The sequence below is a fragment of the Pseudophryne corroboree genome, chromosome 4, assembly GCF_028390025.1.
Source record: "Pseudophryne corroboree isolate aPseCor3 chromosome 4, aPseCor3.hap2, whole genome shotgun sequence".
Taxonomy (NCBI): Eukaryota; Metazoa; Chordata; class Amphibia; order Anura; family Myobatrachidae; genus Pseudophryne; species Pseudophryne corroboree.
In genome coordinates this window covers 437,531,164-437,556,067 of record NC_086447.1, presented here as the reverse complement: position 1 = coordinate 437,556,067, position 24,904 = coordinate 437,531,164, and the positions used below count along the sequence as shown (strand labels likewise).

General features: G+C 44.6%; 1 protein-coding gene and 1 non-coding gene across 2 annotated transcripts in view; both read right to left on the bottom strand.

The window, feature by feature from the left end:
• LOC134909715 (cytochrome P450 3A9-like) overlaps positions 1–23,566 on the bottom strand; it is a 78,400-nt gene extending 54,834 nt beyond the window's left edge. Inside the window, exons 1-6 of the mRNA XM_063916909.1 lie at positions 23,194–23,566; positions 15,746–15,839; positions 12,834–12,886; positions 12,579–12,678; positions 6,606–6,719; positions 6,245–6,333 (exon numbers count right to left, since the gene is read on the bottom strand). Of these exons, the coding sequence (XP_063772979.1) occupies positions 6,245–6,333; positions 6,606–6,719; positions 12,579–12,678; positions 12,834–12,886; positions 15,746–15,839; positions 23,194–23,264 (521 nt within the window). The 5' untranslated portion in view covers positions 23,265–23,566. The remainder of the gene's footprint in view (positions 1–6,244; positions 6,334–6,605; positions 6,720–12,578; positions 12,679–12,833; positions 12,887–15,745; positions 15,840–23,193) is intronic.
• LOC134913288 (U5 spliceosomal RNA) lies at positions 19,923–20,037 on the bottom strand. Its single transcript, XR_010177066.1, has one exon. It is a non-coding gene; the product is annotated as a U5 spliceosomal RNA (small nuclear RNA).
• Positions 23,567–24,904: the final 1,338 nt, after the last annotated feature.

Sequence of the window (24,904 nt, the reverse complement as noted above, 5' to 3'; positions counted from 1 at the left end):
GGCACTCTGCAACCACCACAGGAGAGACAACCTTGTTCTTGGTGACAGTGTTATCCGCTGATGCATGTGCAGATGCGATCCGGACCATTTGTCCAGCAGATCCCACTAAAATATTCGTGCGTGGAATCTGCCGAATGGAATTGCTTCGTAAGAAGCCACCATCTTTCCCAGGACCCTTGTGCATTGATGTACTGACACATTTCCTGGTTTTAGGAGGTTCCTGACAAGTTCGGATAACTCCCTTGCTTTCTCCTCTGGGAGAAACACCTTTTTCTGAACAGTGTCCAGAATCATTCCCAGGAACAGCAGACGTGTTGTCGGGGTCAATTGGGATTTTGGAAGATTCAGAATCCACCCGTGTTGTTGAAGCACTACTTGGGTTAGTGCTACATCGACTTCCAGCTGTTCTCTGGACCTTGCCCTTATCAGGAGATCGTCCAAGTAAGGAATAATTAATACGCCTTTTCTTCGTAAAAGAACCATCATTTCGGTCATTACCTTGGTAAAGACCCGAGGTGCCGTGGACAAACCAAACGGCAGCGTTTGAAACTGATAATGACAGTTTTGTATCACGAACCTGAGATACCCTTGGTGTGAGGGGTAAATTGGGACATGCAGATAAGCATCTTTTATGTCCAGGGACACCATGAAGTCCCCTTCTTCCAGATTCGCTATCACTGCTCTTAGTGACTCCATCTTGAACTTGAATTTCTGTATGTACAGGTTCAAGGATTTCAGATTTAGAATAGGTCTTACCGAACCGTCCGGCTTCGGTACCACAAATAGTGTGGAATAATACCCCTTTCCCTGTTGTAGGAGGGGTACCTTTACTATCACCTGCTGAGAATACAGCTTGTGAATGGCTTCCAATACCGTCGCCCTTTCTGAGGGAGACGTTGGTAAAGCAGACTTTAGGAACCGGCGAGGGGGAGACTTTTCGAATTCCAACATGTAACCCTGAGATACTATCTGCAGGATCCACGGGTCCACCTGTGAGTGAGCCCACTGATTGCTGAAAATCTTTAGTCGACCCCCCACCGCTCCTGAGTCCGCTTGTAAAGCCCCAGCGTCATGCTGAGGGCTTTGCAGAACCCGGGGCGGGCTTCTGTTCCTGGGCAGGGGCTGCTTGCTGCCCTCTCTTACCCTTTCCTCTGCCTCGGGGCAGATATGACTGTCCTTTTGCCCGCTTGTTTTTATAGGAGCGAAAAGACTGCGGCTGAAAAGACGGTGTCTTTTTCTGTTGGGAGGGAGTCTGAGGTAAAAAGGTGGATTTGCCGGCAGTTGCCGTGGCCACCAGATCCGATAGACCGACCCCAAATAATTCCTCTCCTTTATACGGCAATACTTCCATATGCCGTTTGGAATCCGCATCACCTGACCACTGTCGCGTCCATAAACTTCTTCTGGCAGATATGGACATCGCACTTACTCTCGATGCCAGAGTGCAAATATCCCTCTGAGCATCTCGCATATAAAGAAACGCATCCTTTAATTGCTCTAAAGTCAATAAAATACTGTCCCTATCCAGGGTATCAATATTTTCAGTCAGGGAATCCAACCACACTACCCCAGCACTGCACATCCAGGCTGAGGCTATTGCTGGTCGCAGTATAACACCAGTATGTGTGTATACTCTTCAGAGTAGTTTCCAGCCTCCTATCTGCTGGATCCTTGAGGGCGGCCGTATCAGGAGACGGCAACGCCACTTGTTTTGATAAACGTGTGAGCGCTTTATCCACCCTAGGGGGTGTTTCCCAGCGCGCCCTAACCTCTGGTGGGAAAGGGTATAATGCCAATAACTTCTTAGAAATTAGCAGTTTTCTATCTGGGTTAACCCACGCTTCATCACACACGTCATTCAATTCCTCTGATTCTGGAAAAGCTACAGGTAGTTTTTTCACCCCCCACATAATACCCCTTTTTGAGGTACCTGCAGTATCAGAGATCTGCAAAGCCTCCTTCATTGCCGTGATCATATAACGTGTGGCCCTATTGGAAAATACGTTTGTTTCTTCACCGTCGACACTAGATTCATCTGTGTCGGTACCTGTGTCGACTGACTGAGGTAAGGGACGTTTTACAGCCCCTGACGGTGTCTGAGACGCCTGAGCAGGAACTAACTGGTTTTCCGTCCGTCTCATTTCGTCAACTGACTTTTGTAATGTGCTAACATTATCACGTAATTCCATAATTAAAGCCATCCATTCCGGTGTCGACTCCCTAGGGGGTGACATCACCATTACCGGCAATTGCGCCACCTCCATACCAACATCGTCCTCATACATGTCGACACACACGTACCGACACACAGCAGACACACAGGGAATGCTCTTATCGAAGACAGGACCCCACTAGCCCTTTGGGGAGACAGAGGGAGAGTTTGCCAGCACACACCAAAAAGCGCTATAAAATGTATATAAACAACCCTAAAAGGTGTTGTTTCTGTTATATGCGCTTTAAATATATAAATATCGCCAAATTATGCCCCCCTTCTCTTTTTTACCCTGTTTCTGTAGTGCAGTGCAGGGGAGAGTCCTGGGAGCCTTCCTCACAGCGGAGCTGAGCAGGAAAATGGCGCTGTGTACTGAGGAGAATAAGCCCCGCCCCCTTTTCGGCTGGCTTTTCTCCCGGAGTTTTAGATATCTGGCCTGGGTTAAATACATACATATAGCCTCAATGGCTATATGTGATGTATTCTTTGCCATCAAAGGTATTAAACATTGCTGCCCAGGGCGCCCCCAGCAGCGCCCTGCACCCTCCGTGACCGTTCAGTGTGAAGTGTGTGACAACAATGGCGCACAGCTGCAGTGCTGTGCGCTACCTTCATGAAGACTGAAGAGCCTTCTGCCGCCTGTTTCCCGACCTTCAATCTTCAGCATCTGTAAGGGGGATCGGCGGCGCGGCTCCGGGACGAACCCCAGGGTGAGACCTGTGTTCCGACTCCCTCTGGAGCTATGTCCAGTAGCCTAAGAATCCAATCCATCCTGCACGCCGGTGAGTTGAAATTCTCTCCCCTAAGTCCCTCGATGCAGTGAGCCTGTTGCCAGCAGGACTCACTGAACATAAAAACCTAAAAACTTTCTCTAAGCAGCTCTTTAGGAGAGCCACCTAGATTGCACCCTTCTCGGACGGGCACAAAAACCTAACTGAGGCTTGGAGGAGGGTCATAGGGGGAGGAGCCAGTACACACCATGTGATCCTAAAAGCTTGCTTTTGTGCCCTGTCTCCTGCGGAGCCGCTATTCCCCATGGTCCTGACGGAGTCCCCAGCATCCACTAGGACGTTAGAGAAATACATACATATAGCCTCAATGGCTATATGTGATGTATTCTTTGCCATCAAAGGTATTAAATATTGCTGCCCAGGGCGCCCCCAGCAGCGCCCTGCACCCTCCGTGACCGTTCAGTGTGAAGTGTGTGACAACAATGGCGCACAGCTGCAGTGCTGTGCGCTACCTTCATGAAGACTGAAGAGCCTTCTGCCGCCTGTTTCCGGACCTTCAATCTTCAGCATCTGTAAGGGGGATCGGCGGCGCGGCTCCGGGACGAACCCCAGGGTGAGACCTGTGTTCCGACTCCCTCTGGAGCTATGTCCAGTAGCCTAAGAATCCAATCCATCCTGCACGCCGGTGAGTTGAAAGTCTCTCCCCTAAGTCCCTCGATGCAGTGAGCCTGTTGCCAGCAGGACTCACTGAACATAAAAACCTAAAAACTTTCTCTAAGCAGCTCTTTAGGAGAGCCACCTAGATTGCACCCTTCTCGGACGGGCACAAAAACCTAACTGAGGCTTGGAGAAGGGTCATAGGGGGAGGAGCCAGTACACACCATGTGATCCTAAAAGCTTGCTTTTGTGCCCTGTCTCCTGCGGAGCCGCTATTCCCCATGGTCCTGACGGAGTCCCCAGCATCCACTAGGACGTTAGAGAAATATATATATATATATATATATATATATATATGTATGTGTGTATATATATATATATATATATCTATCATATTACAGTACTTAATTATATTCACATGACAAAGGCTGAGGGGACAGAGACTAGGGGAGAGGAGCTGGCAATGAGAGAGGAGGGTAGGAGGGCAGAGAGACAGAAGCTGGAGAGAAAGAGAGATAAGGGAGAGAGACAGAAGCTGGAGAGAGAGATAAAGGGAGACAGAAACTGGAGAGAGAGAAGTTGGGGGGTGGAAAAATGGGAGAGGGAGTAACAATAGGTGGGGGGGAGACAGAGGGGGTAAGGGGAAAGAGAGGAATCAGGGAGGTAGACTGTGAGAGAGCGTCAGAAGAATGGGGAGAGGGAGAAGAGAGAGACAGTGGAGAGTGTGCGAAAGGGCACCAGGCAGGCAGCTGACACTATGCAGCAAGGCTCCAGGAGGAAGAGCTGACCATCCACAGTGCTGTGGCCGTTGCCCCCCTTGCCTAGATATGGCACCTGCTGCATCTCCTTAAAACGGATCCACCCCACTAAGAACTTTGCCCTGGGCAGAACCGGGCAACGTGTGTATCTGGCGGTGGTGAACCTGCTAAATCAGCGGCGGGCAAGAGACCTGAGCCTGGAGCAGGATTTCAGATGTCCGCATCCTAGACACCTCGCCAACGGCACTTATCTTGTGGTCCCAGCTGGCCCTGTCCTCTTATGCGCATGCACGGTCCGATGTCAGAGCCTCTAGCCTAGAGGCTCTGACATCGCGACCGCGCATAAGCATAGGAGGACAGGGACAGTCGTCAAAGCTGTGATGGCCGGGTCCCGGCGCCGCACAAGAAAAGTGGCATGAGTGATGTTTCGGCTGTGTGAATCCGGTGCTAAAGTGTCAACTGAGGTGACAGCGCCGCGCAAGATACGTGGCATGGGCGAGCGGTGTCGGCTGTGTGAATCCACCAATGCTATCAGACCCCTACCCCTCCGGACAGCTCGCATACCACACTACCATCGCTGTCAAGCAGCGGCAGCCGGGCAGCAGTGAAGTACTGCCGCGGCTGCCGGGGATCATACATGAGTCCTGATGTCCCGGGGCAGGAGTGAAGTACTCCCGCAGCCCGTCCCTGCTTCTCCTCCTGCCACCGCGATGACAGGGGCAGCACGGCAGCAGTGATGGACTGCCGCAGCTGCCCCTGAACCTCATCACTACTCCCTCCAATGCCGCCGCTGGGATCCTGGGCTGGCCAGCAGTGATGGTGACAAAAGTAGGTGGACACTGTCAGCCTGTGTCCACCTACTTATCGTTCAGTTGGGGGGAAAGTTTCCCCTACACCTGAACGATTAGTTTGGAAAATCAAACAGGTTTGATTTTCCCAACTAGTTGGACAGACCGTTTCTGGCCGTTTTTTAGCGTGTGGGAGCAAACGGCTGATAATCGTTTCCTCCCACACACTGCCAGATTATCTTTCCAACCAGCCAACTAGTTGGCTGGTTGGAAAGATATCGTCCTGATGTATGGCTAGCATAAGTTAGATGTATGTAAACAGCTGTGAAAATATCGATTGATCTAGTAAATGAGAGTGTACTTAAATGCATCTCCACATGTATTTCTTCCTGTTTCGTCACAGAAGTAAATTTAATAACCACAGCTTGAATTAACTTATAAATGAATATCAAACATGTATAAAATGCCAGTGAGCAGAAAGAACAGGAATATTAAAAGAACAGATCACAACAATAATTGCACAGAAGGATGGCAGCTCTCAGATAACTGAATCTGTCCATTTATGTAAAGCCCGGTACACACTGGGCGATAACACTGGACGATATGTCCGAAAATCTTTTTTGAAAGATCTATCGTTCATATCAACCGGTGTGTATGGATGAACGATGCGCATACCCGCGGGTGGTTCTCGTTCATCCAGGACCTACCGAACATTCAGCTCAGTGTTAACTAAGCTGCATGTTCGGGGAGTGCGGGGGATGACGTCACTGAACTATATCGTTTAGTGATATCATTCAGTGTGTATGCACTAGAACGCTGACTGATCTAACGTTCAGCGATATAGCGCTAGTCGTGTACAGGCTGAAGTCGCCCAGTGTGTACAAGGCTTTAGGTGTGTCAGATAAACCTGAGGAGACTGTTAGGAATACCAGATGAACCCTGGGAGACCTTTTAAGTAAGGTGTATAACATGAACCAAAAGAGACCCATTAGATAAGATGTATCAGATGAACCCCAGAAGAAAAGATAAAAGGTTCCTATAACTGCACATAACTTGTCTTTTAATCATTACACAAAAATTTTGTAAGGACAGACTCACTCCTTCATGGCACATGCTTCATCCTTATCAACATAAACTTGTACATTTCTGACCAGTTTATTCGAGTAGTCCTTCATGATCTGAAACATCTAAAAAGAGAAATAGACTACTACCATTTGTTACATTCCATTTAAAAAGTGATCAATTATTCTAATTCTCAATATGCACACAATGCAGTATGTTCTTTAATTTAGGGAATGGTTTTATGCAATTAACAGTGGTAGAACATTAAAATATTGTAGTACCGATTTAGTGAAAGAAAGCTTCCTTTTAAATGCAATTGGAATATATCATGTCTTGAATATGATAGGAGTTGAATTAGGTGTAAACGGAGATGGAGAGATATGGCAGATTCCTATACCTCTTTCAGTTTCCCGCTGGTGAATGTGGGCGAGAGCACTGTACGAATCCTTTTCCACTGCTCATCCTCAGCAATTGTAAGAGCAGACTCCAGGGGCCCATTGAGCCCAAAATTCTACAGAGGGTAAAAAGGACATACTATAATAACCATTGTTTTTAAAATAGACTAAAAGAGCTTAAACAATATAAAACAGATGGTCATTCACATATAGTTGTCCTAACTTCTGTGTGTCTCCTACTATGTAACAAAATGCAACTCTCTGCACTAATAGGATTGTCACATAAACAAAACTACAAATCACATTGCTGATGTACTTCCATGTAGTCATCCCATACACAAAGGTGGCACCTGAGAGCCAATAAATGAAAGTCTAAAAGAAATATAAGTAATAAGGCAGGATCATGTAACATTCCTGCAAAGAAATGTATTGTGATATTTCATTTTCCCTTCCTACAATTATATGTATGGTCCGATTACAGGAAGTGAGACTTTACAGGGTGAACATGTGACATTATTACTAGTACAACTGGTTTTAGGACAGGCTACTAATGCATGAACTATCTATGTACAGGATGTATATATAGATAAATGTACTTGTACTTTGTTCTTGTTATCCCTGCCTCTGAGTGTATCAGGTGGGGAGGGGGTGGAAACGGTGTAAATAAATACTGCAGACATCAATGAGACATAGGGGTGTGTATTTGGCTGTTGGAAGACTTATGCTTAGTGAGCTTTATGCAGAAAATTGGTGCAGATATTTTCCAATGACCAAAAAATATTTAAAATTACATGATTAATATATATATTTATCTGATAATTTACTCAATGAAGAAATATATTTGTGCTTTTGGATAACAAAATTAGCCTGAATCAAATTGTCTAATTACTATTAATCAATGTGAATCAAAAAGATTTTGTTGCATTTAAAATACACAATCTTAATTGGGAAGATTCAATTATCCGCTGTAAACCACAGCGGACAATAGTGGCAGTTAGGCTTGTTAACGCCCATTAACCTAATGTGTGAACAGGCATTAACACACAAAATCTGTGAAAACTTCACGGATTCATGCGTAAAACCTGTCGCAGCACCTGTTAACCCTCGAGATGTCAGGGATTTTTTGGGGGGTATTAAAACAGTATTATACTATTTGGAGTTCTTTTCCCTAATATTCAAATTTGGAGGATTATGGGGAATCTAAGGAGATGTCATGGCCGGCACTGTCCACTCCACACAGCTGCACATTTGTCTACAACAGGGATGGCCAACCAGTCAGAGGCAAAGAGCCAGAAAAGATCTGTAGTCAAGGGGCAAGAGCCAATATCATGGGGGAATGGGCTAGTTTTCACCAAGCCACACCCCATTTTTGTGCGCACACCTTTCGGTATGACGTTTGTAGGAGTATGACCTTGTGTTATAACTCAGTTTTTAGTCATGTTGTACAGTGCCACATATATATATAATGCACCAGTACAGTTCCACCTACATATAAAAAAGCAAATAAATGGGTGCCTCCACACTGCCAGAAACATATGTCCCCACAGTGCCAGATACACATATGTCCCCACAGTGGCAGATACACATATGCCTCACAGTGCCAGATACATATATTCTCACAGTGCCAGATACACATGTCCCCACAGTGCCAGATATGCCCCCAGTGCCAGATATGCCCCCAGTGCCATATACACATGTTCCGACAGTGCCAGCTATGCCCCCAGAGCCAGATATACATGTCCCCCAGTGCCAGATATACATGTCCCCCCAGTGCCAGATATACATGTCCCCCCAGTGCCAGCTATGCCCCCCAATGCCAGTGTCCCCACAGGGACAGCTATGCCCCCCGTGCCAGCTCTGCCCCCTGTGCCAGATATACATGTCCCCACACAGTGCCAGCTCTGTCCCCAGTGCCAGATATACATGTCCCCCCAGTGCCAGATATACATGTCCCCCCAGTGCCAGATATACATGTCCCCACAGTGCCAGATATACATGCCCCCACAGTGCCAGATATACATGCCCCCCCAGTGCCAGATATACATGCCCCCACAGTGCCAGATATACATGCCCCCCCAGTACCAGATATACATGTCCCCCCAGTGCCAGATATACATGCCCCCCACCTTCCCCGTGCTGCTCACCGCGCTGCTTTCTGTGAGGGAAGGAGAGCGCAGCGTACGCTTCTCCTGACCCTCACTCTCCGGCGGCGGTGTCTCTCTTCAATTAGGCACCGGTCAGTGAGCCAATCAAAGCTTGGGGTACGGTAGCCTTAGCTGCTGGTCCGCGAGCTCTGATTGGCTCATGGACCGGCGCTGAATTGAAGAGTGACACCGCCGCTGGAGACAAGTGTATGTGCCAGGCAGCGGTGGCCAGGAGCTGGCCGAGCAGCATACGGCTGATGAAAGAGCCGCGGATTGGCCACCGCTGGTCTACAATAATAGTAGACCATCACTTCTGATAGGAGTCCGAACAATTGCTTGAATTCTTGCAAAGATCATAAAGTTCATACCATCTGCATTATAGTATTTGTGTTTTATGTGTTTTAAGGAACTTATAGAAATCACTGGTGTAAAAAATGTGTGAAGTTCCAATCCATTTATGGTAGAAAGAAAGATTCTTTATGACACATGTATACAGTGGTATTTGTAGGGAGGGATTTTTTCCCCCGACAGATTCAGGAAGTTAAAAAAAAAAGTCCCCGATGGATGCAGGTTTCGGCAATAATTGAATAACCCCGGGGTAACAATTAGCCCATGGTAATCAATCGCTGCTAATTGGATTCCTCCCATAATGTTACAGCTAATGGAAATATTAACATATGATCTTATAGTAATAGTCATGTTAGAAAATTTCACCAACCCTCTTTAAATGTGTTCCTAAATTAGTTAGTGCCATTAGTTCTCTAGTCTCATTAAGGGCGGGATGTACTAAGGAAAAAATGCGGTAAAACCGACATTTTCAGGAGTTTTACTGCATTTTCAAATGTACTAAGAGCCGGCCACCGGGTTTTCGCCGCCCAAGGTATCGCCGGCCGCCGCAACCCGCTGTCTCAGCCGCCCCCCTGCCGCAGATGCCGACCCCCCTCCCCCCGGCATACCTTCCTCCAGGCAGCCTGGACCCGGAAGGTAAACTCCTCCTTACCATAGCAACGCAGTTGGAGGTCCTTCCGGCTGCAGGGGGGAGGAGGAGGCGCTGGGGACAGCCTGCTGCCTTGTTCCCGGAAGCGGAGGAGAAGGAGAGCCCAGGGAGGTGACTGAGACCCCCCGCACACCACCTCACGGGTATCGCGGGGGGCCTCAGTCACTGCATTGCGGTGTTGATCGCATATGTTAGTATGTCCACACACATCTTGCTGAACCAATTTATTGTCATTTATTCAGGATTGTCAGGATGGCACATACAGTGTCAGCATTGGTTACATTGTCACATCAGCAAAGTATTCCTGCTACCCCGTCACTGACTAGACACAGAGGTTTCCTGGCTTGTCACCAATCAGTAACTGGAGTTTGGTCGCCCCGCCCCAGACACAAAATCAGTACTTATACTTCCTCCCAGCATTCACTTGCTAATCAGTCCCACCTAAGTGATTCACCTGTGCAGCTGTGCAGGGATATGTGAGGAATTAACCTTGTCACAGAAAGCATTAGTCTCTCTCATAAGAGACTCGGACAAACTACCATGTTTGTCACATAGCTCATCCTTAGCTTTGCCAATCACGTGAAGCGGACCCTAGCGCACATTTATAAGACAAACTACCCTATTTGCCACAAATCATACAGAAAATGCAGTTTCCATATGATTTTACAGTATATAGGGGGTCATTCTGACCCGATCGCATGCTGCAGTTTATCGCAGCGGTGCAATCGGAACAGAACTGTGCATGCGCCAGCGCATGCCAGATGGCCGAAGGCCATCGGGCCGTTACGATCGTCTCTGCCTGATTGACAGGCAGAGGCGGTCACTGGGGGGGAGGGGCGGAACTGCAGCATTTGGCCACCGTTTCGTGGGCGCAGTCTGGCAAACGCAGGCGTGGCCGGACCAAATGGGGGGGATGCCTTTGCACTTCTGCGGGGTGGGGGCTGGCACTGACTTGCGGGGCGGGATAGCCCTGTGCTGGGTGTCCCCCCACATGTCAGTGTGAATTATCACAGCTGTGCTAAATTTAGCACAGCTACGATCATCTCGGAATGACCCCCAGTGTTTACTCTCAACCGCTATCCCTGCATACATTTTTGCGAACATAAGAAGGATAATTATATTTAACAAAAAAAAAGATAATAAATGGCTCTAAAGATCATAGCACACCACACTTATAGGCCCCTGGCTCTTTCAAGTGCTCTCCTGTTATTAAACTTGGGTATAATGCTCTTGCTTTACTAACATTTCTAAAGGATTGCATAAAGAGGTAGCATAGTAACACAACATTTTTAAGAAACCCTTTAAACCTCATTTAGTAAAATAAATAACTATTATTTCCCACCTCTTTAGATACCTCCAAATTATAATTTTTTTCTTATTTTTGGGGTCCAAATTAATACTTATGGAGCTTAAAATAAAAATCATTATGGACAGAATCGAGAGCTCATTGTGAGCACCCAATGTGTAATTAGTGAAACTCATCACAGATAAGAGATCTCTCTGATTGGCTGTCTGACTATTAGTTGGTATGTTCACCAGAGATTTACTAATTTTGCATTGTTTGCTTCCATTATGGAAATAAAGGGGGTCATTCCGAGTTGATCGCTAGCTGCCGTTTTTCGCAGTACAGCGATCAGGCTAAAAATCGGCATTTCTGCACATGCGTACGGGCCGCAGTGCGCACGCGCGAAGTAGTTTCACAAAAAACTATGCAGTTTCCCACAAGGTCGACTGACTCTTTTCCGTCGCTCTGTTGATCGGTGAGTGATTGAAAGGAAGTGGGTGTTTCTGGGTGGTAACTGACCGGTTTCCGGGAGTGTGCTAAAAAACGCAGGCGTGTCAGGTAAAAACGCAGGCATGCCTGGGGAAACGGGGGAGTCACTGGCCGAACGCAGGGCGTGTTTGTGACGTCAAAGCAGGAACTAAACAGACGGAAGTGATCGCAAGGAAGGAGTAGGTCTGCAGCTACTCTGAAACTGCTTGAAAAAAAATCAACACTGTTCTGCTAACCTTTCGTTTGCACTTCTGCTAAGCTAAGATACTAAGATACACTCCCAGAGGGCGGCGGCTTAGCGTTTGCACTGCTGCTAAAAGCAGCAAGCGAGCGATCAACTCGAAATGAGGGCCCAAATACGGTGACAAGTTGCAGTGAGTCCTATATGAAAACCACAGTTTTAAGGCAATTTTGCCTTTAATAAATCCCACATGTTAGAACAGAAAATTGGTTATTTTAGCAGCCATGCTCCATTACATTTTCCACTCTAAGGGGGTATTCAATTAGTGCCATTTTCTCTTTTCGCCCATCTTTAGGTAGAATTTACATTCGACCTATTCAACGCCCGTGCCATTTTTTCGACTGTTGATACACGTTTTGGCTAATTCTCTGTCGTTTTTTGACCATATTTAGCACAATTTTCATCCATGCCGATTCGTCAAAAAATAATAATAATAATTAAACAGCATGGACGAAATGGAATACCCTGTGTCGAATTTGTGGTTGAAAAAACAGCACTTAATTGAATATCCCCGTGTCTGTTTGAGCCCAACAACCTATTTACACAGATACCCTTCATCACTTTAAAACCCAGCTGTTAAACATGATGTTGACTGTGTAAATTAAGTAGATGTTTCCTATAGCAATGGAAAGTCTTTAATTTGTCTTATATTTTCCATTAAGCTCATTTAAACAAACTCTTATAGTACTGGAGGACTATTGACAATGAGTACCAATAACATATATCAGCAAAGTACAATTTACATAATGTGGAACAAATTATTGTGTGTAATAAATGGTTCCCGATGAATTTTGGCCAGTACCGCTAGGGTCAGCTTACCCGTCTGTTCAGGAAGTTAGTGTAACAATCTTTCACTAGAATGGACTTAATTATAGCTGGATCTAGAATTGCAAGCACTGGTTGTCTGCCATCGTAGAGGCTGCAACACAACAAACATCAGAATGAATACTGATAAAATATCTACATTTACTGAGCACTTATTCAAACCTGTGCTTACACTTTTGCATTGAGCATAAATATTACAAAACCCAAAGCTTAATAACAAAATATCAGGTTTGGGGACTTTATGCTTACCCCCATAATTTTCCATATTTCTTGTTGCATTCCATATCATACTGGACCACACCCTGCAAAAATAAATACATAAAAACTAATTTACAGATTATCTGCCAGATAATTGTATACTGTATGTCCAGTTTAACGTTATCACATGCAATACTTTTTATCTTTCTGGTTTCTTAACTTTTTGGAAAGCATGCTTCTGGATAGCAGATCCCATATTAGTATTCTATGGTTTGCTAGAACAGTACATTTTTATTTTGAGGTAAATTTAATAAGCTCAACTATTTTTAAATCTGACTGGCAGAGAAAAATGCTTCTACATAGAGCAATAAACATACAATTGTGAATATCTTTACTAGCGGACTCAGAAAGTTATTGCCCTGACATCCAGTTAGACTTGATCGCTATGTCTTTCCAATTCTTTTTCTTTTTTTTTATGCATTATTTACAGATATAATCACCTCTGGTCTGACACTAGCAGTGGAGTTTAACCTTTGAGTTTACCCTTTAGACCTGTAATTCCGTCTGAACCTTATTTATTTTTAGAATATTAAACTACTAATACATTTTCCTTTTGTTCGATCAGAAAAAAAAATATTTAAAAAAATGAAAATAAAAAGTAAAACATGCGGAAATTGGGAGTTGACATGAGTTCACTGAAATAATTATTCTACATCCCTATATATCCATTTACCTACTCTTTTTAGTGGGGAAAACCCATTAGTGGAAGCATGATTTTTGAAGCCTGTTGCAAAATGGTCTTCAAAACACAAAAACTGGACATGTACTGCAATAATACATCTCATTAAAAAAAATTAAATGCGGACACTAAATATATTTTTAGATTTATCTTTGAAAAAAACAACAAATGGAAATAGTTTTCTCAGAAGCTAAGTAGGAGACTTCGGTTACCCAATGTGTCACTATTCACAGTAAGAAGATGGCCCATGCACATGCTCAGTAGAGATATTGTCATCCATTTTGGGATAGGTCATGAAGGAACCCTGCAGAACAGGAAGACTGGAGTCTGCACAGTACCACACCCCACTTTCAACAGTTTTCATGTATCACATTTGTAATTTTTAATACTTTCAGATTATTAGTAGAACTACACTCAAATATACTGTTTCCTTTATTAATGTGCCTTATTGATACAAAATAATTTTTTGAAAGTATAGACCAATTCCCAGTATCAGGGGAGTAATCAAAGAGCATTAAGGCTCTGTAGATATACACTGAAAAAGTGAGAAATAGAAGGTTCTGTTATTGAGAAAAGGTATAAAGTTTTTGCGCTGCAGAGGGTGTGGATTGACTAATTTTTTTGATCAATTTGTGATCACTTTTTAATTATGTTTGATTTCTAAAAATATATAAAATAATCCTTTTTGATTATTTATTATGTTAGGATCTCTACATATGGCATTTAGTTATGTTATGTGTATGGACCATATTTTTAGCTTTATGGTATATATTTTTGATTGTATGTTTTTTTGTAGTGTGTCAATATTCTAATATGCCATGTACCAAGTCTGGGGTTCCCTGTCTCTCAACCTAATATTGATCAATGATTGATATACTTCCTAACATATGTATGTGTGGTAATTATTATATACTGCTGTGGATATATGCGGGAGATCCGGACCACCGCCATTAGTATTGTGGGACTGAATATATATTTTCCGATTTGGAACTTCCGGTTGCGTTCCACCCTGTTGCTGGGTTACTTTAATACTTCCGGTTGCGGCTATTTATAGCCAGGGATTGATAGCGCCGTGGTGCTGTTGTTGTGCGCGGTCTAGCTGTGGAACGCATGATGCTTCCGGATGCTTTCCACGGCTTTACTTTCGGATTCGGCCATCTCCGGCCGTGGCCAATTAATACATTTTTGTGCTTTTAGCTAGCATTTTATACTATGTTGGACATGCATGGGTACAGCGCGTTTGCGCTGACACTATTGTTGTTACTGTGCTGGTTGGTAGTGATTTATAAATACTTATTAGATATGTTGCCAAATTTGATATCCCATGATGCATTAGTTGTTGAGACAGAGAATTCTGGGTGATTGATGATGGTATATATGTGTGTGTTGGTGGTGATGGTGCTTCAGTCTGCTCTTTTGCTGCTTTGGTGATAGGATGCATCGCTGCTGGTCCTGATGATGGTCCTGTGGACCTAAATGTCACGTCGACAATATATACGCATATTTGCACTTTTCTAAGGTCTGTGAGTAAATAAAGAGACTTTTTTTCTTTAATTTAATGTAATTTTTTGGATATTGAGTGCCCATCTATATTCGGTTTATTGAATGATCCTTTTTGGAGCATCACGCAGTTGCTTACTAATTATATGAGTGCGGCTATATCTTGAAGTGTGTGTGTGTGTGTGTGTGTGTGTGTGTGTGTGTGTATAAAATCAAATGAAAGTGACCAGCGCCTGTTAATGCCAAAAAAAAGAGGGAGCTGCCAGAAAGTAGGTAAGTATGAGTTTGCTGCTGCGATAAGGTCTGAATTAGGCCCTTGTTTTGATACCCATCATCATCAGTACCCTATACATGGTATAAAGATGTGTGCACTCGGCACCAGAGCATGCACAGTACAAAAAACATACTAGAGCCATTTCAAAAACTAACTTGTGGCCACCGCAAGTCAAACGCATAATATCTTTCTAATATTTTCCACTGTTTTGTATAAAGTCTCTACACAGTCTCCGGACATTTCAAGCTTATTTTATAATTCAGCATTATAGTCAACATATGTTTCCTTTGTTTCACTATGGTGCAGTGCTCTAGGATACAGCAGTGCTTATTAATAACACTAAAAGCAGTAAAAAAAAATGTCAAAAGCTTAATACAGTGGCACAATTCACCATTAATACGTCATTTTACAGTGACATCAAATTTGTCAACAATAACATAACATACTTACTTTTCTATATCCCAAAAATGTTCCAACAAATGGTAACGGAGTAGGTCCAGGAACTCCCAACTTCTTGAATATTCCATATGGTAATATACCATAGCTGTAAGAATGACACAATAGGTAGTAACAAACAACATGCGTTATTGTCTCCATCACATTTGGAATGTAAGCTCTCACGAGCAGGGTCCTTTCCCCTCATGTGCTTTTCCTTGATTTTCTGCCACCCTGATACTTATTTCAGTGTCGTCTGCTGATGCAGCTACTGTATGTTTACATACCCTGTACTTGTCCTATAATGTCTTCAACTGTAAAGGTGGGTACACACTACCCATGTGCTACACACTACACATGTGCTCTATGAGCGACGTCGCCTGTTGTGTTCCCTTCCCTGCCGGTCGTCGGCAGTGCGTACATACTGAGCAATATGCAAACAATATCGCTCAGTGACGTCAATGATTACCTGTTTTGCTTACTTGTTTATATACTCTGTAACTGGGCACTGCGGATCACCTGTGGCGCCATATAAAGGATAATAATAATTTAGAGGCTTAGCTTATATGGAATTGTAAGTGAGTGGAGTCAGTCACATAGACCTTTCTCTGATAACTTGTGGACATCTATTATGTTGTCCCTAATGTGGACATGGGTAACAACCTCGTAACCGTGATATCCAGTGTTCTCCCAGGATCAATTTCACAAGTGTTCGACCCAGCTTATTTTACATGTCACTCTGCACTATCCTACTCCAGTGGTCTGATGATGGGAAAATCAAAGCTACGCTACATACAGTACACATAATTGTGACTGGCACAGTAACAAGAGAACCCTAGGGGTTGCAAAAATACATGTGGGCTTCCCCCTGAGTTTAGCCAGCCCTAGTGCCAACAGCAGTAGGGCTTATATGCCTCACCTGGGGGGAAATTTCCTAAGATGGGAGTTCTATTTAAGATGGGATGTTGCCCATAGTAACCAATCAGATTCTATTTCTCATTTATCTAACACCTTCTAGAAGATAATACCTGGAATCTGATTGGTTGCTATGGGCAACATCCCATCTTAAATAGAACTCTCATCTTAGTAAATTTACCCCCTGATGTCCAGTGGGTGCCGGATAACAGTGAAATAATAGGATTTTGGTACTTACCAGGTAAATCCTTTTCTTTGAATCCATAGGGGGCACTGGAGTACTCTTGAGATATGGACGGCATAGCAGAAACAAAGGCACTGAATATTTAAATTTAGAACTCTCCACCCCTCCATATCCCAGAGTACCTCAGTGTACGACCTCAGTGTTTTTACTGAGCGAACTACTATAGAGAGGTTGACAATGGAGAATTCCTATAACATAACGGACAACAACAAAGTTGACCCATAACGTTACTGTCAACTAAACAGTTGACACCATAACCGATAGACCTTTATAATTTGATCCAATCGGTGAAAATGTGTTACCATAAGCTCCTTTGAGCTTAATACAAACCAGGTAAAATGTGTTACCCTAAGCTCCTGTGAGCTTAACACAACCCAGGTAAAACTGCTCTGGGTGGGCGTCCAGTGCCCCCTATGGATTCAAAGAAAAGGATTTACCTGGTAAGTACCAAAATCCTATTTTCTTTTTCATCCACTAGGGGTCACTGGAGTACTCTTGGGACGTACCAAAGCTTCCCTTGTGGGCGGGAGAGCTGTTTGACACTTGTAACAGTAGGCAGCCAAAGCTAGATGCTGATGCCGCAACCGTTTAATAACGTGTAAACGCGCACAACCGTGTGCACTGAAGGCTATGTAGCCGCGTCGTAGACGCTCCACGACCAGCTGGTCCTGACATTCACACAGAACCTGTGGAATGAGCTATTACTGACGAAGGCGACTGTAACTTAGCCTTCAAGTAAGCCTGACTTGTAGTCATTTTGATCCAACTGGATAATGTCAGCTGAGAAACTGGCTAACCCCAGTTGGCCGCATTATAGAGAACAAACAACGTATCCGTATCCCGTACTGTAGACGTTCGGGACATATAGACGCGTAATGCGTGTACCACATTCAGAATTCTAGAATGTGCTGTCAACACAGGAACCACTATTGGTTTATTGATGTGAAGAATAAGAAATCGGAATTCGTCCGAAGTTCTGCTTTGTCATGAGAAAACTCAAATACGGTGGCTTGGAATACAAGGCACCCAAATATGAAAACAAAACCCTTGCCGAAGCTAAGGCTAGAAGAAAACGTTTTCCAAGTGAGAAACTTAATCCCCATTTGTTGTAAGGGTTCAAAATATGAAAACTGTAAGAAATCTGAACCCAGCCTCAAGTCGCATGGCGCTGTAGGTGGGATAAATGGAGGCTGCATTTGATGACACCTTGTAGAAAAGGTGTGTACTGACGCAATAGAGTCAAACGTCTTTGAAACTAAGTTGACCACACAGATACCTGCACTCTCAGTGCAGATAAACTCAGTTCTCCATACCACCCCGTCTGTAAAATAACAGAATACGGGTAACTTGAAAGATGATGTCGGAAACTTCCGAGCTTCACACCCACCTATATAGGCATACCAAATTTTGTAATAATGAGCTGCCGTAAACGGCTTCCTAGCTCGTAACATGGTTGGTATAACCGATACTGTAATGCCCTATTTCTTTTCTTAAGAGGGCGGTCTGAACCCCCACCCCGTCAACTGCAGCCGCGGTACATAGGTAAATAAGGGTAACAGAACGGTCCCTGTTGTAACAGGTTGGACGTATTATGAGCGGGCCAAGATCGTGTGCAAGTATTCCTTGGAGATTCGAGAAGCAAGCTCTCCGAAACCCATGAGATATCACTAGTATGACTGTGACGAACTGTCTTATGATCCGTTTTAGCAACGGAGAGAGCAGCGGAAAATGGGGGAGCCAGATACACGAGGCTGTATGACCACACGAATGTGAGAACCTGTGATGACCAAACCGGAATGGGTAAATACGCCTTGTGAAGATCAAGTGCAATTATGCAATTTTGTGGCTCCAAATACGCAAATACTAACTGCAGAAAATCCATTTTCAAACTGCAGTAAGTGACTTGCTGATTGAGACTGCGACGGAGCTGTCTGGTTTTGTTACCCCAAACAGAGGGGAATAAGTAACCCTGACTCTGTTGGTGTACTATGCCTGGAAATAAAAACAGCTGAAACCAGCAGAGACTAAATGGCAACCTGCCAAACCGTTCGACAGAGGCAGTCTTGTCCTTTAATCTGTAAATAGCGGAGACATCCATGAGTTGATGTCTGGAAACCCCGCAAATGTAACGTGTAAAGACGCGCTTCCACAATTGGAAAATGGAGATGGCCTAAGAGGTCGTCAAGCCACTGGCTTGTTGACTGTAGCGTCCTGTCGTTACAAGGCGTGACTGTTTTTGTACCACCGCCTTGAAAAAACTGAAGTCTAAAGGGATTAAACGCCGGCACAAGTATTTCCGTTTTGATACTGGATGCGGTAATGGCTGAATATCAAATTTAGGACCAAGCAAGCTCTGGCCTTGTCGTGCTGAAACTAGCGACGATGAAAAGTGAGAATCGAAGTAACCGGCGTTAGCAGAAGCTTTACAGATATACTCTGCAGCTTCTCATTAACAGTGATCGTCATTGTTTCCATACATAGAGTCTAGTGACCCAAATGTATCTTGGGTCTTTATAATGTTTGACACAGACGATTTCACCAATGGCGAATCGCGTCATTTAGATGTTGAAACGATTAAATAGTGGTTAGAGTCTACTCAGTCTCTGTAAAAAATGGAGACATTGACTCACTGGGTTTTAGCAATGTATGTTGTCAAAAACCCCGCACTATCTGAGTGCTGGTGTAATGTACCCTTCTCACTCGTAGTTATCGCTGTGAGATTTGACATAGAATCGTGCATTAACTTATAAGACCAGTTAAATAAACACCCTGGTACCCAAAGGGAAATTGGCCCTTTGGAAAGACTGTCCTTCGTTAGAGCTGGCGGAGTAACTTCCGAGACTCCGATGTTACCGCTCCTTTAATTTGAATTGCCAATGCTTAACATAGGATCTTTAAAATTATTTTTAGTCTGCGCTAGAGCCTAACTCGCTATGCAGACAGACACCACAATAGGCAACGGACAGACACTTACACGACTTATTGAAGTTATTATGTGTCATATATATATTTTTATTGCTTAAAAGCATATTAAGCCCAGCCTTAGCCAGGCATCAAAAAATTATATGAAACTCATGGTTGTTCCTCTCCACGGAAATCTTTAGTAAAAGGCGAAAGATTTATTCGATCTGAAGAGAAACCAGAGTATTCTTTATGTGAAAAGCAGTTCACATGTGAAACCCGAACCAAATTCCCACTAACACCCCTGCGCCTCTGGTGGCTTAGAGATGTAGGGCAGGAATGTTCCAGAATTACAAACTGGAAAACAACAGGAAGCATGGTTAAAATGGCCCCTTTGCCATGCTGACCCTGATAATCACAGAACAAGTTACAATTGTTTCCGTGTTAATATAGCCTATTATACAGTGATAATCACAGGCAGGGTACAACACATGCTCTATGAATATAATTACAGACATTAATATAGGCTCAATAGCCTATTATACAGCAATAATATAGGCTCACTAGCCTATTATACAGTGAAAATAACAGACATTAATATATAGGCTGAATAACCTATTATACAGTGATAATCACAAACATTAAATATAGGCTCAATAGCCTATTATACAGTGATAATCACAGACAGTAATATAGGCTCAATAGCCTATTATACAGTGAAACTCACAGGACAGGTAACAATACATTATAAATACCTGTCACATATATATAGCTGCATATACACTGTGCTGCTGTTCATATAGGTATTTTACATACCCTTGCCGCTGTGAACCGCCAGATTCCACCGCCCCTCTTCCCCCCTGTAACGCTGCGTCTCTGCGGGAAGCCCGGGAAGACTTGCAGGGAGGCCTTTTTGCAGCCTCTTAGCGCTGGCACTGATCTGCGGGTGGATGGTGCTGGGCGGCCGGACGGAGCGGCGGCCCGGATATCACCGTCTTAGTGCTGAGAACTGAGGGAGCGTCTGCGGCCGTATGGCGCTGGGCGGCCGGGCGGCTGGGACGGGCGACGTAGCGCTGTATGGAGCTTGCAGACATAGCGGCTGGGGCGGGCGGATGAGCGGCGGAAGCGGCATATTAAAACCAACATAGCGGGGCGGCAGCCTGCGCTGACCGCCCCGTTCCCCAGCCTACCTTGCTTGTATCCCTGATCATGGCTGCGACGGGGCTTCTTATGTGTAAGCTCCGTCCAGCTCTCCAGTGATCTTAGTCATGGCTGCGACGGGGCTTCTTCTGTGTAAGCTCCGTCCAGCTCTCCAGTCATGGCTGCGACGGGGCTTCTATGTGTAAGCTCCGTCCAGCTTTCCAGTCATCTTAGTCATGGCTGCGACGGGGCTTCTATGTATAAGCTCCGTCCAGCTGTTGCAGGAGCAGTGGGCTGCCTGTGGCTGTGAGGGTGCTCTTTGTGAGGACCGACACGCCATGCGCTGTCCGTGCAGCGGCACTATCCCGGACCCATGTTTTTCCTGAAACTGGGTAGGGATGTGCTATTGAAAAAAGTAAAAAATAAAAAGTAAAAATGAAAAATTAATAAAATCTTCCACAAAGTGTGGGAACTCCCACAAGCCGATGTTAGTGCTTTGAGCACAGAAAAACACTGAGGTCGTACACTGAGGTACTCTGGGATATGGAGGGGTGGAGAGTTCTAAATTTAAATATTCAGTGCCTTTGTTTCTGCTACGCCGTCCATATCTCAAGAGTACTCCAGTGACCCCTAGTGGATGAAAAATAAAAATAAACACACTTTGCCTATGGTGAACTACAGGTCCCCACATGACCCTATTGCTAGCTACTGGGGCATGCATGCACTTGGGACTTGGAGAACTACTGTGCAAGTGCAAACTGGGATCTATAGTTTTCCAAGAAAATTTTTTTTCCTTAAACTGATCATAGACCAGTTTAAGGGGGGGAAAAACACTTTAGTCATTTAACTGATGCTTATTTTTAAAAAATGAAAAAAAAAATGCCTTTTTTTACTGAACTGAACATCTTTTAAAAATATATACATAATATTTTAGCAAAAAAAGAATCACGGTCTAGCATCCCCCTCCTCCCACTCGCTATATGCTGCCATTGCGACATTGGCAATATATTCCCAAACAGCAATAGATACTCCACTGGATTGAGGACCTAATTCAGACCTGGTCGTGGCAGCGGCAGCTATCACAGGCTGAAGCCCTATGCCATGTGAGCACACAGTGAGATGTGAAGATATCTTACTGGTGCGATCGCCAGAGGCGGTCGCAGGGCATGTCGGTGGAATTGGGGGGGGGGCACAGTCCGGACAATGCAGGCGTGTCCGGACCACTTGTGGGGCGGCCCGCGCCAGCTGCATAATGTCACACGCAGCCACTGCGGTCAAAAACATGTCGGGTAGCCGCCTGACTTCACATCTAGGCTGCATAGACAGGGAGCTACTCGGCGGGTGCACGTCTGTGGGGGGGAGCCTGGCATGCGGGGCGGACTAGCCCTGTGCTGGATGTCCCCCTGCATTTCGTATCTTGCGACTTCTGGTTAGCTGCTCAGGGTCTTGACAGGCACCACCTCCTGCTCCGCCACCACAACACAGCAGTCAGGGACATGAAGGTGATAGCCTAACTGTATAAGATGGCTCAGTGCACTGCACTCCACAACAAAGAACGGCGTCCCCTTGCTCCCGCTCCCCCATGACAACATGCATCTTTGTACACTGTGTTGCTGCACTTGAATTAAAAAAAAAAATAACATTTTCCTAAATGACAGGGGGGGGGGGGGGGGGGGGGGGGCTAGGGGATGTCTTGGTGGTCCCCACTCCCCCTGAATCCACCTACTGCCATCTTAACTTAAGCACTTACAATTTCTTGTTTTAAATTACAATAAACAAAGCGCACAGCCAGTCCTTTAATGTTGTCGGTGTGAACTTGCGCAGATAGGGGTCTTCTCACATGGTCGGTTATACGTGGGTCTTTCCCGTAATGCCACCAATTAAATCATACTCACAACTGATGTCAGTAATAAGACACGTAATGTGGTTTACAATGAGGTGTTTACAGACTAAAGAAATTGTTTAACAACAAGAAAATAAAAATTATTTTTTTACTACAGAAGATATTATTAAGCCAGACAAGGGAACTAAAAATAATGGGAAAGACAAAAATGTATCATTGATTGATGAAATATCACTTGGCAACGACTTGTAGACACTACTAATTACAAATAATAACAGAAGTCATGCTGGAAGGTGTAATCATGTGTACTATGTCTGTCCAACTGCAGTGTCCATGTAAATTATAAGTACATTTGGTCAGCTACAGTATATTCAATATAATAGTGTTGTGTACAGCATAAATATCACATTCTATACTTACAGTAACAACAGCAACCACAATACAGCCAGCAGGATCCAGGTCCCTGGAGAGAGGTTTGGTATGAAGTTCATACTGACTCTTTGTTACCAGATCTTGCAGTACGCTCAATGTCACTTTGTTATACAGTCAGGCTCCTGCGTGTCCCAGTCTGTCTCTAAGTCCAAGCACAAACAAAGTGTACGAGTGTAATGTTCATTGCTGTTGCTTCCTCACTGCGCCTTCCCCTCTGTCAGTAGGCAGCAGTCACGTGATCCCGTGGGCTGGGCGGCGGTACCGCGTTGCAACATACATCTGATCTGACTGCTGTATGTTGCAACGCGATTCCTACAGTCATATGAGCTGACGGTCATATGTGTAGAAAAGATGGATGTGTCACGTGTGGCTTTTTATGGTTTCATATCCTGCTCTATAGATCTCGGATTGCAATAGAAAAGACAGAGAGAAGCTGAATTCTGTATATTATACTCCTTGAACACGTGATGCACAATGCGGTCAGCAAGTATATTCATGAAGCAGTGAAAAGAGTGGAGAAGTGATCCAGTGGAGACCACTTGCCCATGGCGACCGTTCAGCTGCTCTGTATAATTTTATAATATGCAAATTATATGATTGGTCGCAATGGGCAACTTCTCCACCTTCTCACTTCTCCACATTTTTCACTGCTTCATGAATAGACCCCTAAAAACATATTATTATACTAAAAAAAAAAAACAACAACAACATTTGGTTGTTACTACAAGTAATAGCACATTATTTATCAAAGCAAAATATATCCTTTATTAAGTGTATGGGTATTTATGATATGCTGAAAAATTCTAGTTTGGAATAATATGGGATGTGGGTGGCGTCCCAATGGATCAGCTCTCAGAATGCCAACACCACAATCCCAACATCTGGAATCCCGAACGTAAGTATGCGGAGAAGGGTTAGGCTGCAAGAGGGAGGGTTAGGGTTAGGCTGCTGGAAGGGAGGGTTAGGGTTAGGCTGTTGGAAGGGAGGATTAGGGTTAAGTTGCTGGAAGGGAGGGTTAGGGTTAAGATGCTGGAAGGGAGGGTTAGGGTTAAGATGCTGGAAGGGAGGGTTAGGGTTAAGCTGCTGGAAGGGAGGGTTAGGCTGCCGGAAGGGAGGGTTAGGGTTAGGCTGCCAGAAGGGAGTGTTAGGGTTAAGCTGCTGGAAGGGAGGGTTAGGGTTAAGCTGCTGGAAGGGAGGGTTAGTTTAGTTGCGGGCATCTATCAGGATTTTGGTAGTCAGGATGCTGATGCCGGTATTCTGACACCCGGCATCCCAAACTAAACCCAATAATATGGTGCATGGTACTTCTTTATGACTGCCACTTCTTGGGTGTATGTTGGTAATAACGGAAGCCGGTTACCTACGGTTTTCAGATTTTGGTAATATATAGAGTGGGGTGGAGGTCACGGGTTTGATTTCCACCATGGCCCAAACTGTATGGAGTTTGTGTATTCTCCTCATCCACAATCCAAAAATATGCTGGGAGGTTAATTGGCTCCTGACAAAAAAATGAAGCCAAGTGTGTACATGTACATCTGTTTAGGACAGACTAGATTAACCCCCAACTGGGACAGTGACTGATGTGAATGGTCAATTATTTTCTGTAAGGCAGTGCAGAAAAATGTGTGCACTATGGAGGTCATTCCGAGTTGTTCGCTCGCAAGCTGCTTTTAGCAGATTTACTCACGCTAAGCCACCG